The sequence below is a fragment of the Stegostoma tigrinum genome, chromosome 31 (genome assembly GCF_030684315.1).
Source record: "Stegostoma tigrinum isolate sSteTig4 chromosome 31, sSteTig4.hap1, whole genome shotgun sequence".
In the NCBI taxonomy this organism is placed as follows: Eukaryota; Metazoa; Chordata; class Chondrichthyes; order Orectolobiformes; family Stegostomatidae; genus Stegostoma; species Stegostoma tigrinum.
Genome location: NC_081384.1, coordinates 28219194 through 28237387, shown reverse-complemented (window position 1 = coordinate 28237387; position 18194 = coordinate 28219194). Strand labels below are relative to the sequence as shown.

The 18194-nt window shown below is 39.0% G+C and overlaps 1 protein-coding gene across 3 annotated transcripts in view; it reads left to right on the top strand.

Moving 5' to 3' along the window:
• Positions 1–18194, top strand: part of adam11 (ADAM metallopeptidase domain 11) — a 154309-nt gene that overhangs the window by 60727 nt on the left and 75388 nt on the right. For all 3 annotated transcript variants that reach the window (XR_007250449.2, XM_048560902.2, XM_048560900.2), the window contains 4 exons: positions 5880–5949; positions 10886–10956; positions 13576–13650; positions 14471–14542. Coding sequence is in view for 2 of the 3 variants with exons in the window: in XM_048560902.2 (XP_048416859.2) it covers positions 5880–5949; positions 10886–10956; positions 13576–13650; positions 14471–14542 (288 nt within the window). In the remaining variant the exon portion in view is untranslated. The remainder of the gene's footprint in view (positions 1–5879; positions 5950–10885; positions 10957–13575; positions 13651–14470; positions 14543–18194) is intronic.

Here is an 18194-nt window from a genome sequence, read left to right as displayed (position 1 = left end):
TACGGGGTATTTTTTACTTTCTAGTGAATAGTACCTGCAGTAAAATGAAGTTTGTGCAAATGGTGAGAAGTTTGAATGGAAAACATATACATTCATCCTGTGTGGGGACAAACTTCACCTTGTTAGGAATGAAGGTTATGTTTGTGTATAGTACATTTATATAGCTTGCTTTATGTTTGAGTCATGTGCAGTGAATCCTTTGCTCTGCCATTGACAACTGTGGGGAAGCACAAGGCGATGCCATGTCAGAAGTAGGATTTAAACCAGTTTTTTTTTCCTGCATTTTAAATTAATTTCCTCTCGCTAAGATTTGGAATTGAGAGATTTGCTGATATTGTAGTTGTTGACCTGGATATGACTTTTGCCAATTGTTTAGAGGAGTGCAGCTTTCAAGAGCTAATTGAATGAAGGGATTCAGAGAGAAAATATGGTTCTTAATGAGAATAAATTCTTTTTTCCTTGGGCGATTTATATTTTATAACTTCTAATGGATTGTATTCAGCCATGGTGGTTTTTAAGTTTACATCACTGAAAACAAATATGGTTACAGTATGAAAACAGCAATAGAATGGGCACCTTACGGACAAAGCTCAGTGGCTCGTGTTTGCTGAAATTACAACGCATATCACAGCCAAGTCGGTTTCTAGTGGTGTGATAGCCGGCATTTTTTTTTTGTTGAACAATTCTCAGTGTTATGTACTGCTTTTGAAACCATCCCTGTAACCTGAATTTTTAAGACTGCCTTCTAACCATCTGGTTAGAAGCTTTAGTATTCTGAAAATACAGCTCCCTCCTCTTCCTTATGTGATGCTACTATGGCTTTAAGAGATGTACTTTGTCCCTTTTTTATAAAGAATGGTTGAGCGAGAGGCAGAGAGAGCAGTCTACTCTGAGCCAATAAAGTAAGCAGTTTGTGTAAAGTCTTTTTTATTTAAAGTTGGAACAATAGAAGCAGCCTGGATGGGTGGGGTCAGGCTCCCACAGAACCACAATTTTTAGTTGTAGTTTTTCAGTCACGGTTGCTGCAGTCTTGAAGCTGGATGTGGAAGCAGTTTTTCTTCTCTCTGTTACAACTAAAAGCTAGGGTTCTCTGCTGCTAGAATTGCATGTGAGACAATCTATTTTACTGAATTTGCCTTTCCAAGGGTGTGTTTATGAGATGTTACTATTTTGGTGCAGTTGCTGTTTAGTAGTTAAATGATCTGTTTTTCTGTTAAGTTTTCTGGTAGAGTTAAGTTATTCCAATTTCCTCTGTCTTTTGGTGTCTTTTGTCTATAGTATATGAATAAAGTATGGTTTGCTTCAAGAGTGACGGCTTGAACAATCAAATTACATCTGGAACACAATGCCTGGCACTTACCTTTAAAATAAGAAAAAGCTAAGGTTTAGCCATCTTAATACATTTTGAGGGGATTTGGTTTGGGTCCATAACATTTTCTGCTCTGATTCATTTGGACCGCTGTCATCTATTAGCCAGAAGGCTGTGCATTCTAAGTTGACATTAATACCTCAGAATACATTAGACAGATGTGAAAAGTGGCTCCTGTATTTCCTACACAACAGAGACTAGAAATCTACAGTAAAAACAGAAAATGTTGGAACACTCACAACAGGCAGCATCTGTGGATAAATTCTCCAAGGTTATTGACCTGAAAGGTTAACTCCACCTCGCTGTCTACAGATGCTGCCTGACTTGCAGAGTGTTCCAAAACTTTTTGCTTCCACTTCAGAAGTGCTAGATCAATTTTAAAGTGCTTTGAGTTGACCTGAGGTTTGGATTGATACTTTAAAAATGCACATTGCTTAGCTTTGTCTTGGTTGCTGATTCAGTCAGTGGATATCTGATTCATGTACACCAAAGCAGTAACAGGGATGACACAATGAAAACTGAAAGAAATGTGGATGCCGTAAATCAGGGACAAAAGCAGAAGTTGCTGGAAAAGCTCAGCAGATATGGCAGCATCTATGAAGAAAAAAAATCAGAGTTAATGTGTCCGGTGTGTTGCCCCTTCCTCAGAACTGATGGTCAGTGGGAAAACTGTTTTCCCAGCCACCATCAGTTCTGAGGAAGGGACACTGGACCTGGAAGGTTAACTCTGATTTTTTTTTTCATCACAGATGCTGCCAGATCTGCTGAGCTTTTCCAGCAACTTTTGTTTTTGACCAGGGATGACACAATTGACCGCGATGTCCCTGCATTCCTTCTCCTGCCCCAGCTAGGTTTCCTACTATTGTTTGCTGTCCATTGGGGTGACAAGAAACAGATTCAGGTTGGTGAGGACAAGCGAGATGGGTGAGCAAAATGGAGTAAGGTAAAGAAGGGTTTAGTTTAAGGTGGAGTTTTGAATGCCTGGAGAAGCGCAGCCTGTGAGGCACCAAAACAATGGAAAAGATTTTGTGCTTCAAGATGGTGAAATGTGCAGAAATGGGCAATGTTACACTCGTTTAATGTATGCTCCTAATGGCCTAACTTGGACTGAATGAGCACACTGGAATGGGAACGGATTTGGGTACTTAATCCTCGGCTCCTTCCCCTCATGTATTTGCAATATAGTGTGACTGCCATGGAATCTCACTGAGAGACAATTGTCCTTCCAACAAGTAAACACTGCATCATTTCCGATTTCACATACATCCTACAGGGAGATGGAGGTGCTGAACCCCATCATCAGTTCCTGCAGACTCATACCTGCTCCCACAATTGCCTTTTCCTTCATTTTACCAATCACTTTTCAGTCTGTTCTCCTTCAAAACATGATTATACAGATTAATTTTCAACTGGCCCACTTCCATTGCAACAATTCACTCGGAGGAATTTAGAAGTGTCACCAAGGAATGTTGCGACTCAGAAAATGCAACCACTGTCAGACCCTAAATAAAAACAGGAAGTGCTGGAGAAACTCTGCAGGTTTAGCAACACGTCTGTATTTCAAATAAAGAATAATAACAGAAAGTAATGGTGAAATTCCACGTCTGTGGAAAGATTTGTGTTAATGTTTAGTGTACAATATGACTCTTCTTCTGAAGATGCTGCCAGACCTGCTGAGTTTCTCCAGCACTATCTACTTTTATTTCAAGTTTCCTGAGTCGACAGTATTTTTCTTTTATATGGCTAGGTTTCTAATTGGAGTTAGCGGTATTTGAAGCATTTGGCTTCTGGCTATAATTATGTTTTGTTGCTTTGCGCACAATAAACCCTGGTTAACATTTCAGCATTTTAATTAAGCAATCAAATGAAATTAGATTTCATTATCTATAGGTATTACAGCACTGAATGTCTACAGGAGAGACCAACAGAAATATATTCTCCATAGCAAAGGGATATTGAAGTCTCTTGCAAACGATTTCATTCTATGTGCGATGGCACAAACCGTGGAGAAATAAGATCTGGCCCACAGTGAAGCTTTTCGCTTCTCATTGTAGTTGCTTCCAGCAATGATGCTAACTGGCATACTGCCAGATCTCTCACTCAGCAGGAGAAGACACGACTGCGGGTGCAGAATGTGTGTGCTCAATTATGTTGGGCATTGCCAGTGCACTCTCAAAAGAGAGAAATGTGGTCTGCAAGTGAACATGTTGACAATTGGAATATTCCAGTAAATTAACTCATCAGCTATTTGCAAACTGGAGCAAATGTCAAAATCTCTCAAAGTAAATGTATTGTTGATTTAGTACTTTCATTTGATAGCACCTGCTGTATCTTTTTCAGACAAAAATAATGCTTCCTTTTCAATCAAAGTGCCATTACTAAGTTGTAACCCCTGTTGTAGTATAATTTTGGTTTATTTCTGATGCGGCCAAATGGCGCACATAAGCACTATAAAGATCCTGCATCAGTGAAAGTGATAGTATATATTTACACATTTCCCTTCCCATTTTCTGCAAAGTGGTAGCTTCATGCCACTCCCATTTGTGCTGACTCATATTATGTTCAGTAATTTTGTACAAGTAATTAACACAATCTATCCAGTTTCTTTGTTATATTAGGTCAAGTGGTAGCTCATTTAAAGCAAGTATTGGCTACATTTTGAGCAATTGTAGTACTGTTTTGAACTGCTGCCGATTTGAAAATTACTTACTTGTCCCTGAGCGCTGCTGTTACTTTTAGATGTATTAGAACTTTTTCTCGAAAGAGAAAGTTTTGTTTCCATTCACTCTGCAGTACTTCACTTCGGAATTACAATTCAACAAGAGAAATGATATTTATTTTACTAGCTGGTGAATTGATCAATTTTTCTCAGGCTTCCTGTGAATGGATGTGAAATATTTTTAGGAATTCAACAACAGACAGACCCTAAATAAGAACTGGAAGTGCTGGAGAAACTCGGCAGGTTTAACAACTTCTGAAGCACGGGGAACAGTTAATGTGTCAGTTGCGAGTACTGTTCTTCAAATTGTCAGACCCTACCTTGACAAATGAACCAGTTTGAATTTAGCACAGGTAGCTCGTAATTTTCCAGTATTTTAAGACCGTACGACATAGGAGTTGAAGTAAGGCCATTCGGCCCATCAATACCACTCTGCCATTTAAATCATGGCTGATGGGCATTTCAACTCCACTTCCCTGCACTCTCCCCATAGCCCTTGATTCCTTCCGAGATCAAGAATTTGTCAATCTCTCTCTGCCTTGAAGGCATCCAACGTCCCGGCCTCCACTGCACTCCGTGGCAATGAATTCCACAAGCCCACCACTCTCTGGCTGAAGAAATGTCGTCTCATTTCAGTTTTAAATTTACCCCCTCTAATTCTAAGGCTGTGCCCACGGGTCCTAGTCTCCCCGCCTAACGGAAACAACTTCCTGGTTTCATGGTTTAAGACTGCAGGACTGGTTGGCTGGGAGGAGGAGGTGTAGACATTTTTGCCTCAGATGCACCAAACTGTAAATCACTCTTTTATTTAAATTGCAGACAGTTTTACATGAGAGTTGGGAACAGAAATACCACATTTATTGAGTGAACTTAAATTCCACCAGCTGTGTTAGAGGGACCACAAGGGGATCAAAAATTGAGGCAGTGAGGATGGCAGAGAGCAGACCAGGAAGGATAGCAGGGAATGGGGTGGCTTAATTTTTATTGAGGCAGGAAGGTGCAAAAATTGCTCATAAAAACATTTGAGGATATATACGTGTTAGTGTTACCTTTGCAGATTTTATTATTGAGCTAACAGAGTTTCAGCTTCAATACACTTTCATATAAATGAAGATAAAAAATATTAAATAACAGAGCTAACGTTTCAGGTCTGGTGACCCTTAGTTGTTACAATGTTAATGTAACATTTGTCCTTCAACATTGAGTAAAATGACCTCATTTATCTTTGCCCATATTCTGATTTAGATTAGAATGCAAAGCATGTTCCTGATAACTCATACTATCTTGTAAGTGAATGAAAAACAGTGATTGGTGATTTCCAGTGATGACCTTCTATAGTTGATTTGAAAGTAAGCAAACCTTATGTGGTCAGTTATCTTAAGTGTTTCGATTAGGGTTGGGACAAATTTGATTTGTTTTACAGGTTGCTTTATTTTGGATGGTTTTTAGGAAAAATTGTTTGCTTTTGCCTTCAGATCCTTTCCTATTATAATAATATAATTTTGCTTGTATCACTGCAGTGTGTAGATGAGCGAAACAGTAGAACTATTTATCCTCTAATATTACATTACATTGCACAGAAAATGACCTTAGCAATCTAATAATGGCCTGCTGTGAATCATTTAACATTTGCATGCAAAGTATCACTGACCTGCATGAATGCATAATCAGATAAGTAGGGACCTTCTCAAATTAGGTCCTGAAATGTATCAGATTCATCACATTGTAGGGTTAATTCAATATGTTCCACGCTGCTCAGAAATAACATTGCTGTTCTCCACTTACATACAGCATGATCAACAATCCCATATTGTATACAGATCTCCTCATCTTCAGATCCCTATGGGATGTGCATCATCCGGTAAGGAGCGCTTCATTATCTATTATCTGTTATATGTTATTTGAGTTGGAGTTGGAGTGTGAAGGGGGCGAAATGTAAGTTGACCATTGTCATATTTCACTCTGCTCCATGTATCATGGGGTTGTTAAGTTGCACAGTGCAATTCTGTATAGGAAATGAGATAACAAGGTGTGGAGCTGGATGAACATAGCATACCAAGCAGCATCACAGGAGCAGGAAAGCTAACATTTTGGGTCTGGACCCTTCTTCAGAAAGTGTCCAGACCCGAAACATCACCTTTCCTGCTCCTCTGATACTCCTTGGTTTGCTGTATGCATCCAGCTCTACACCTTGTTATCTCAGATTCTCCAGCATCCACACTTCCTACTCACTCTGGGTAGGAAGTTTTTTTGTTAAATTAGAGCATTGGGTTCAGTGGAATAAAGCAAAAATATTTGCAATGAAAGAACTGGGATGGTGCAGGAGGACATGTTGTATAAGGTAGTGGTTTGGAAACTATTTGTGTGCAGATTATGTTGGGTGCCACCATTTCTGTTGATATCTCACAGTCTATGGGTGAAAACCATGAACTCTAGACTGTATAGGGAGAAAATGGGTTCAGTACAACTCTTGATAGTCAAAGTATTATGCCTGACTAGTAATGTAGGTTGCTTTTATTGCTGTCATGCAATAAATTGTCTTGCTGACCAAAATATCCATGGTGCTGTATCCTCTACAAATGATCACCAGATAGACCCTAGACACTTTACGGACAACGAATTGGTGAACTACCGAAAACAACCCTTCACTCTAAATGACGTCCTGAAAATGGCGGCACTTTTCAAAAGGCATTCATCGTGTCAGTCAGGACAACACCACATTGTGAGCAGCAGCATAGACTAGAATTCTTTGCAGAAACCCTCATTGTGAGAGGATCATCCAGAAAACAAAATTTCTATGACAAACGTGTTTACCACTTTTAAGAGCATTATGACTTTAAGAACGCAGGTCAGCAGCAGCTGAAATATTATAACCAACTGAGAGAGACTATGGCAACTATGAAATTAGTGACAGGACAAGCTCAGAACTCCAAAGACAAACCTTCAATAGTCTTATCGAGGGAGGTGCTGTGGGAAGCAAGAGAAGGTTCCAGGAGTAAAATTTGATATTCATAAGGGAAAGGGGCTAAATTATGAATATAATGCAAAGATTAGAAAAGGAAGTAAAGTGGTGATGAGTTCTCCCCTCACACAGTGAACATCACTTCCATCAAGATTAGGCTCTATGAAGTGTAGCTGTACGAGAACAATGCAATGCCGGAGATTGAATTTGCACTGACTCTGCAGAATTGGGAATGCCTCTGAATGTATTTAAGAATGCAAACAGCAAATGTAGATGAGTCTAGTGAAAGATTCCAGCAGAAGAAGAAATGTCAGGACAGATTAAAAACTTAATGACTGGGTTGCAATAATTAAATTGTTTATTTGACAGGAAGATTTATAACTTTTATTCTTTTTTAAATTATGCCAAAGGAACGCTTTAGTTTTTTAGGCCATGAAAGGTGAGAAAACATTCTTTTCTCCCAGGAAGAAATGGGAAAACTCTCCCTTGTTTACAAAAATCATGGAAATCCAGGAAAAGATAGGAAGTCACTACTATGATTATTAACAAGGAGGAAAATACCTAAAAATGGTGAGAAGACTTAGCTAGCGGTGTGGGAATACAGTATCACCAATAAGGTGTTTAATAGTTGAAAGTAAATTACGTCAAAACTTCTGGTTATTGAATTTAAAACTTTTTGTTTGAAGAATTTGATATAGAATTACTGCAATGCAGAATTTAAAAAGAACAGCAAATGAATAGCATAGCAAGTTGTATAGTAATTTAATTTTAAACAGCGTTGATGAAGATAAGAATATATGATTAACAAAGATTATAAGCAGTATCGAGGTGATATAGATTCAAAACAGCACCACAGTGATATGAATTAAGAAAAACATTGAGAAGAAATTTTTTAAAAAACTTCTACAAAAGATGCAAGGTCAGAGAAGGGCCACACAGAGTGAAAAATTGGACACTGGGGAGGTGACAGTTTTCAAGACATATCATGGCCTTGCATTTAAATACTAGGTCTGAAGCTGCACAAGTTAATGCATAGGTATTTTTAGTTGATCCAATTGCAGATGATTTTATTAATTGACAGAATATCGAAGAGACCACATATCCTCCTTGAAGATGTCCTAGAAACCTTTGGAAATTACTTCAATATAAGAAATAAAACCCTTGAAAGAAGAGGATTTAACAGAAGAGTTGATCTTCTAGGGGTATCTATGGACAATTTCATGTGTTATCTTTCTGGACTCATGAGAAATTGTCACTATATATTTGAAATCAAAATTCATATCTTGTCAAATTTCAAACATTGCCAAATTTCTTACTGTCCAAAGATGACCTAACATTGGGGAAAGCTATTCAAGTTCTACATGGAAGTATAAACCAGGAAAACAGTCAGATGCACTCTCCTGCAAAAGAAGGCCAACAAGTTTCGCACAGGGGCAAGTGTTGCTGTCTTGTCAGACTAATTACCATAGCTGAAGAAGCAGAAGGTGTAGCCTACAGAAGTGAGACTACCCAACACAAGTGGAATAACTGTCAAGAGAATGCTACAAATCATATTGCAACGTACATAAGAGAGTTGAAGATTTGTATGCTGTATGTGATCAAAAATCTTCACTTTCGAGCCTGCACAGTTCTTGATCTCAGATTATCAAAACAACTGAAGCATGAGAGAGCCCCTATCCCAGAGAACAACTGGTTCAGAAATACAATTTGGTTTTTTTTGTCTCTTTGTTCACTTGTGGGATGTGGGCGTTGCAGGCTATGCCAGCATTTATTGTCCATCCCTAGTTGCCCTTGAGCAGGTGGTGGTGAGCTGCCTTCTTGAACCACTGTAGCCCATGTGCTGTAGGTAGACCCACAATGCCCTAGTGAGGGAATTCCAGGAATTTTACCAAGCAACAATGAAGGAACAGTGATGTATTTCCAAGTCGAGATAGTGAGTGACTTGGAGGGGAACTTGCAAGTGGTGGTGTTCTCATGTATCTGCTGCCCTTGTGCTTCGAGATGGAAATGGTCATGGAGCAACTGGTGGAATTCTCCATTGGGCTTTCTAGACTTGTAGCAGAACCCACAGAAGAAAAGGATCCTGCAAGATTACTTTTGTTAGTATAGAGCTGTTTAATATTGTTAACATTGGGAAAGTCAGAGACTTTGTAGGGCTGATGGATTCTCTGTCTTCTAAAACAGTCAATGTCTCTAACAGAAATAGGCTTAAATGAGTAACCATCTTTTCATAACAAGCTGGAGAGTTTGAAAAATCTACTTCACCAGTCAAACAATCACAGGGCAACTGAAGATATCCAGCCTGATCAATAACTGAGGGGAAGAAACTGTGATATATTTCATGAGATTCAATGTCAGCAGATTCACAACAACATTGAGAAGCGGGAACTACCTGAAGTGACCACTTAGAATATTCTGAAAAAGATACAACCTCTTCTCATTAGATACTGTCCAGTCCAAAATCTAGTCTGCTACAAAGCATAAAGTGCTTGTTTCATGGAGCAGCCATCTCCCATGATGGATATTAATGGGTTTAAGTGTCCCCCAGATGATATAATGGATCAACCACCTCAGCTCACAGAGACAAGTTCCTCTGCAAATGAAATTCAGAAGATTGAGAATCCTCCAGAGCAACAAATGATCCAGCACCAAAGCCTATAAAGAATGATTTCCTCCACAAAGGACACCTTGCAGACAAGGATCCTCCAAAAGTGATCAGAACCATGTTCAAATGTCCTCAAGGTGAAGACATACTGATCTTCTGAGTCTGAACAGTGTGCATTCTGAGAATATTCTGAAGTCAGAGGCTGGGGATTGAGATAGGATAATATGTGCAAATGTATAGTAACTATGGGGAAGTAGCTGGAGGAGACACTGTATGAGGTGATGGTTCAGAATGTGTGTATGTTCCTGCTCCAGTTTGTCAGTGGAGACAGTAAGCTGTACACTAGCCTCGAGAGGGACAGATGTATTTGTATGGCTCCCAAGAGTGTGAGTAATTATGCCCAAAGAGTAATATAGTTGTTCTTACTACTGTCATGCTAACTAAGAACAGTACCACTTCTGTGGAAACTCTTCAATGGTATGTCCTGTACCTCCACGTAACCAAGAGGAGTGTTGACCTCCTCGATCCTGGGTCTTTGTGAACCAATCTGCCAGCATTCAAGTGAAAATTCAACACACAACAGTGGCAAGATATTTGGGTGGCATTTCATTTTCAAATGCTCATTAGGTCAGATCTTGACTTTGCGCTAATTCTAAAATAGGTCAGGAGGCCTGTTTTTCACTTCCATTCAATGAAAACAAAATGGTGAATCACTATCATCCTTTTTATACAATCGCACAAGGTTAAAATGAATCCTGTTATGTTTACCCCAACAAACATATTCTGATCATGGAAAATATTTCTAGAAGTACCCAAATCTCTCTCTCTCTCTCTCAATTATTCCTAAATGTGCGAACCACTTAACTCCTTGAAGACAGTAGTGTTCGTCACCATTAAAATTTTCACATTGAAACTCTCCTTCGAACAGACAAGCAAGTGATAGATGGAGGGAGAAAATTCTCTGCAGTAAGAAGATAAAGAAAGGAGACCAATGAAATGCTAAGCTAAGTTACTGGTCCAATATATATAAAGCATTACTACTAAGCACAGTCAGAGCTAGCTTACAGCGATCAATCAGTACTGGTCCACTCAGAAACAAGACAGTTGTGTTTGTTAGCTCTTTTATTTTCCATTGTCTGTGAGAAGAATTCATCCAGTTCTGAAATGTTATGTCTACATGTCACACAGTGACCATACGTTTACATATTCTTTCATTGTGTATCCTCTCAGGGTGCTTTACTGATGACAAGATGCAACAGAACTCTCCTCCAGAAGTCCTAAGGGCACGAACTAAACGACAGGTAAGTGTAACCTCTTTGCAGTCTGTTAATTGGGAGATGATGCTGGATTCACCTGTTGTGACAGCTAAAAACACCAGTTCACCAGAAATCACCAGATGTTGAGAAGAGAGTTGAGTTCAGAAACAAGTTTAATTTTCTGTCCCAGCAAGAGTTACCAATTCAGACCAGTCACTACAACAACAGTGGTTTTTTGGTGGTTTGTGAAATATTCCAAGCCAGGAGAGTTCTAGATTAGAAATCTAAAGGATGTTAGAATTGAAGAAGTGTAGGCCGTCAGAATTGTGAAAAGCTCATACAATCAGACTCTGAGAGGAATTGTAAAGTTGTCAGTACTCTTCAAAGAAAAGAATCTGGAATGTATCAGTTAAATAAAAACTTAGGGTTAAGGTAGGAGTCTAATTTTTCTGGGCTTGAATTTTTGCGATGGATAGCATCGAGAAAATGGTGATATCTTTGTTTTAATGTTTGTGTTAAGATCTTTCTAACCGATTGCAGGTTTGTTTATGTATACTCTATTGTTAGAGAACATTTACAGGCTTGTGAATATATTTCATTGAGTAACCACCTTGAAAACTGAATAAACTTAAAAAAAAACTTTAAAATCAGATTTTATTTGGGACTCTGTCTCATCTAGTAATACCGTCAACAGGGATTACATCACTAAGGGTTAACTATTAGAGCAATTCTCCAGAAATCTAAGCATCAAACTTGGAATTGTAACCACTCCACTTCCACGTGCTAATCCAGATACCCCCTACTTTTTGATTGAGTTTTATAAAAGGGAAATTATGCTTTTCAAATTTATGAGTATATTTTTATGGAATGCCACAGGAATTAGTTCTGGGGCCTCAAAGGTTTACAATCTATTTGTGACGAATAAGGAGGTAGGCCATCTGCAGAGGGGTATATTTAAGTTAATGAGTAGATAAAATTCAGCAAGTGGTGTGTATAATATGGGAAATTGTGAATGTATCTGTTTTGACAGAAAGAATAGAACAGCAGTATATTTAAGTGGAGGGAGTTTTAGAGTTTACAGAACTCTGAAATCAAGAGGGATCTGAATGTCCTGGTATGTGAATCTCTCAGATTTGGCTTGCAGGAGCAGCAAGTAGTTAGCAAGGCAAATTGAGTATTTGAGTTCATTTCAAAGGGAATGAAGTGTAAAACTAGGGAAATTTAACTGGTTTGTAATTGGTGAGACCACATCTGGAGCTCTGTGTACAATTTCAATCTCCTTATTTCAAAAATACAAAGCAGTTTGGAGAAGGTTCTCTTGACTCAATCTTGGATGAGCAAGGGGCTTGCACTGTTGTTCTGGTACTGTCACTGGAATGGTAATGCAGAGGGCCAGGCTAATGCTCAAGGGTTAAAGGTTCAAATCCTACCACGGCAGGTGGCGGAACTTACATTCTGTTTGTACCTGTGGTATATAACGGTAGTCTCAGGGTACCATTAAACTATCATCAATTATAGCTAAACCAACATGGCTCCTACACCAGAGCCTCTAAATGACTCCAGACCCTATGTGGTTGATACTAAGTGTCCTCTGAGGTGGCTTTGCAAGCTACTTAGTTCAAAGGCAGTTAGAGATGGACAACATATGCCAGCCCTGCCTGAGATGCCCACATCCCATGGAAGAAAGGAGGGGGAAAACGGGGCTAATGGAGAAAGGTTGAACAGTTTAAGTTTTTATGCTTGAATATTGGGGGTAATCTAGGCTGGAAGCTGAGCAAATGTTTGCCATAGTAGAAGAGGCAAGAACTAGGGACACAATTTTAGAATGCAAGATCTCATTTTTAATACAGAGGTAAGATGTTTTTCCCTGAGTTGTTAATCTGTGGAATTCTCTTTCCCAGAAATCAAGGGAGACATAAATTTATTTCAGGCTCAATAAGATTATAAGAAGTCAGGTGTGATGGAAGCTGCAGACGCAGGATGGCGATGATGAGGAATGGCACTGAGCAGGGTATCTCAAGCAGTTGTCCAGGACCTCCAACTGCAGGTGGCAACAGTGAGTGGGGGGAAAACAGCTCCTTAAGCTGGGCTGCTGGGGCAATTAAATGGGCCCCTTTTGGAAGAAAGTGTGTCCTTGGGGCAAGGACACCTTATGGAGAAAAGGATCAGACAGACAAAGGATTTCCTCAAATAGATATAAATCAGAAATTTAATTCCATATTAATATCATATCTTCCATATTTCCAAGGACATTCTCCCACCATTCCGCCACCTGATATTTGAAATGCTGACTACCATAATCACTCTGTCTCCTAATCATACTGAGCTCCCAGTGATGCCCTACCTGCAGGAACCTAACACTGTTGAAAGAGATGGTTTTCTCTCTAGTTCCCTCTCCAGTTTCATATCTTAATCAGTTGTAACACTCCTTGCTATTCAGTCAGAATATTGTGAGTGATGGAATACAGTGAGTTTTCACTCATTCCGCAGCTGCCCAGCTGAGCTGAGCTTAACTTTCCTCGAGATGTCAGCCTTCCTGTTGCTGGAAGACTTCTGCCTCTGCAGCTTACTATTAGTGAATCCCCTTGGTTTCCTTTACCATCCTATGAAGTTATAGACAGGGTTTAACATTTCAAATGTCTTCTGATTCTCTTCCATTTGTAGGTACATCGAGGCCCTCACACTGTTCTGAGAGAAACCAAGTACATTGAGCTGATGGTTGTCAATGACTACACCCTGGTGCGTTATCCATGTTTAATTTAAAATTGGTTATCAAATACTGCTATAGTTTTCACAACATTTGCCTACTGTCTTTAGATGTAAGTTGTCCTAGTTGTGGTGTAAATCAGGCCCTCTGGATATTGGAGCTAGATTAGGATTTTACTTTTGTTGAAAAAGTGACAGTTTCAAAACAAAATGACATGTAAAGTACAATTGATCGTAGTAGCAGACAGCTTGATGGAATCATATGACCCATTCCACTATTTCAAAGATAGCATTAACTAACCCATGTATAAAAAAGAGGAACGTTGCATAAATATATTTAGATTCCAGTCATTGATATTAACAAAGGCTATTTCCTAACTCCCTAATGTGTTGGACAACTCTGTGTCGATATTTGCCGCTAATTCCATTATTTTATGAATTCATGCAGGTCTTGAAATCTTATTATTTTGAAATAAGCCCACACTTCAAACTGTAATCATTTTAGAATGTCATAAGTAACATGTTAGTATTAAATCTAATAGTTTCAACTTGAATAAGCACGTGTGATAACGTTTTATTGTGGGCACTGAAAAGTGTCCCTCACCAAGCTTCTGCAAAACTGATTTTTATTTTGGTAAATACAAAATCTGCAATGACACAACAAAATCAGACAGAATTCCAGCTAGGAATCTTAAAATAATTTATGGTTAGCATTTACTGGAAATCGTGTCTCAATGTTTCTTAAAAAGTGGGAAATGTTAATTAATTAATATCCAGATTTTGTTTAGTGATTTGTTCTGCCTATTTTGCTTGTATTTCACATGCATTGAAATTCAATCTTTGTGCTCAACAGTTCACAAAGCGACACTATTCTGCTACACTTACAAGCAATTTTGCCAAATCGGTTGTGAATCTTGCCGATGCTGTAAGTACTTCAGTATGACTCACTGTCCTCCTGTGTAATAATCGTCAAATACAATGTTTAAATTGGGCAACAGGGTTGCTGTGTTGGTCACTTTGTAGTAAGGGTTGCTAACTATCTGATTATGAATGAAACAAACACAATTTCTCAGCCCTTTGCCTGGTAATTTGGAGCCATCAAATTAAAACTGAAAGAACTGCACATGCTGTAAATCAGGAACTAAAACAGAAGTTGCTGGAAAAGTTCAGCAGGTCTGGCAGCAATGTTTTAGGTCTGGTGCCCCTTCCTCAGAACTCAAACTTAATCTCAGGTTTTCAGCCAATTTCTTACAGAGCCTGTGATCTCCTGCAGTGATCTGTATGTGTTCAATTTGACAAAATGGAGCACATCCCTAGTAGGCCCGAAACATCAGCTTTCCTGCTCCTAAAATGCTGCTTGGCCTGCTGTGTTCATCCAGCTCTACACCTTGTTATCTCATAATCCTGTGTATATTTGTAATCTCTGTGAGCCAGTCCTTCAAAAGTATTATATGATATCACCTTTTCCGTGGTCAGTAGAGATCATTTGATTAGTCCCTGGCTACATGTAGTTGATTGTGAATCCAAATGTAGTAAATTGCATTTCTAATTAGTATGTAAACAAAATTAATAATAGACACCATCCTTTGGCACATAATCTTGTACACACAAGGTATAGGCATATGCTTGTTAAAGTAATGAGGTGAGAAACACTCGGTAAAATGATAAAATGAAAACAGTGATTTTTAGTCATTGTATGTACTTTATCTCATTGGTTGCTGAATGCCGATAACTGATCATTATACCACATGCAAAATAATGAACCTGGGCAAATGGGCCACTAAACTCAAGGCAGTACCACTTTCAAAGATTGGTCAGTATTGAACCTGTTAACCTGCTCCAAAATAACAATAACATCAGAACATTTTACCTTGTTATACCTGATATGAAACCTGTTCTGAGGAACGGTCACCAGACCCAAAATGTTAAGTCTGTTTTCTCCTTCACAGATACCGCCAGACCTGCTGAGCTTTTCTACTACCTTTTGTTTTTGTACAGCATTATTGCACCCGATTTCAGGCTTATTTGTGTAACACATTACAAATGTACTGTGTGTGCGTGTATTTAAGTAACACATAGGATAGATTAAGCTTAGAATGATTGCATATCAAGGTTCCAATGTGAAGAATGTTTACTTTGACACAATACTTATGAACATTTGTGTTAAGAGCAGGAGGAAGCCACTTAATCTCTTGGGCCTAATCTGCCATTCAGTCCGATTCTGGTTTATCTTACTGTAAACTCAAATATGAATTCTTGCTTACTGCTGATAATTACCCCCCAACCCTTGCTTAACAAGACATATGTATTCTGTCTTAAAGATATTAATGGATTTTCCTTCCACCATATTTTCAGGAAGAGAGTTCCGAAGACTTGTTGACCCTCTGAGAGAAAAACAAACATCACCCCACCTCGGTTTCACTGATATTTAAACAGTCACCCCGGTGCTAGATTCGCCCAGAAGACGAAACATCCACATCTTGTCAAACCCTTCAGAGTTTTATATGTTTCAATCAGGTCACCTCTTACTCTCCTGAACTCCATAGCATATAAGCCTATTCTGCCCAAACTCTCTTTGTAAGACCCCCTCTCCTTCCAAGTATTAATTTGATAAACCTTCCCTGAATTGGATCCATTGCACTTAAATCCTTGATTAAATAAGGTGACCAATACTGGGAACAATAGAGATAATGGGAACTGCAGAAGCTGGAGAATCCAAGATAACAAAGTGTGGAGCTGGATGAACACAGCAGGCGAAGCAGCATCTCACTCCAGATGCAGTCTCTACAATGCTTTGTTTAACTAAAGCCCAGTCTCACTACTTTTGTTTTAGATTCCCCTTCTGTTAGCTTTCTTAGTTACTTGCTGGACCTGCAGACCAACTTTTTGTGATTCCTGTGCAGGGTACATAGATCCCTCTGCAACTCGACACTCTATGATCTGTCACCATTTGGACATTTTGTCATTCTTCCTCCTGAAACAGAGAATTTGTGACCAACAAATCTACTCATGTTGTAGTCTGTTTGCCACATCTTTTCCCACTCACCTATTCTACCTATACAGTAGGCACTGGATCATGAGGCTGCTGTCTCAAGAAAGAGAAATGACACCAGGTAGTTTAACCTGAGGGTCACCATACCTCAGGCGAGCAGGGAGGTTGGGAAGAAGAGACCTTCCTGATAACCTCATACAGTGCAGGAATTGAATCAACATTATTGGCATTGCAAGGCATTACAATCCAGCTATCCAGCTAACTGATCCCCATATCCCTTTGGCAGGATTATTATGTCCTTTTCATAACTTTCTTTCCTACCTATCTTACATTGTCACCAAATTTCACAAGCTCATTTTTCTGTTACTTCATCTAAATCATTTGTATAATTTGTACAGTTGAGGTCTGAGCACCGATTCCAGTGACACAACACTAGTTGCATGGTGCCAACCTGAAATAGACCCATTTATACCTACTTCCTGCAGCCAGCCACCCTTCTATGCATGCCATATGCCATCCCCTGCATCATACCCTTTCATTTTCCGCAATAAACTTTGATGCCATACCTCATCAAATACCTTCTGGAAATCTAAGCATACTATATCCCGTCATGTGTTACCACTTCAAATAAATCCAGTCAATTGGCCAAATATGATTTCCCTTTCACAAAACGGCGTCGACACTACCTGATTACGGTAACTATTTAACAGACTGCTATAACTTCTTTAGTAGTAGTGTTTTCCAGATTTTAAGCTGACTGGCCTTTAGAGTTTTGTTTTCCACCTTTCACACTTTTTGGAAAAAAAAGGTTAATTTTCTGTCTTTCAAACCAATGGGATCATCTCTGAATCAACTATCTCACGAACCACTCTTCTCTTAAGGCTATAAGATGAGAACCATCAGAACCCAGACATTTGTCAGTGTATAGCACTAACTGTTTACTCAGTACCATTTCTTTGCTGATGTTCCTGAGTTTCTGCATCCTTTTCATTTCCTGATTTATTGTTGATACTGGAATGTTATTTGCATTCTCTGTAGTGAAATCTGAGACAAAATACCAGATTCACCTCTGTTTCCTTATTTTTAATTCCTAACATTAAGATTGTAAAGGAGAGTACATATGTATGGCACTAAACTCTGCCTGGACTCCAGAGAGGACAGTAGGATCAGATAAACTTCTGAAAGTAATGCTGTGATTGGATACCCACTGTAGAAAAATCAGTGTAAGCAGGAGTACATACTCCAGTTTCTTTTTTAGTGAGTTGTTCAAGTCTTGCCACTTTGCCAGTAAAGGTGCCAAAAGCAAGGAACGGTTAAATGAAGTGCTGAGGCTGCTTTTGTTTTAATTTGGCCATGGAATGTGAGTGATACTGATGAAGCAGATTTGTATATCTTCATGTTAGAGCCATCGCAAAAAGTCTCATCGGGTGATGAAAGATGTGTGACTGAGTGAACTTAGAACAATGGGTGAGATGGCTAAAATTTACAAATTCTTACAGCCAGGCCCAATGAGGTGAATAAATTCTTCTCTCTTCACTCCTAGCATAGGTATGACAGAGTGTTGATTTATTTTTACATGTGCTTT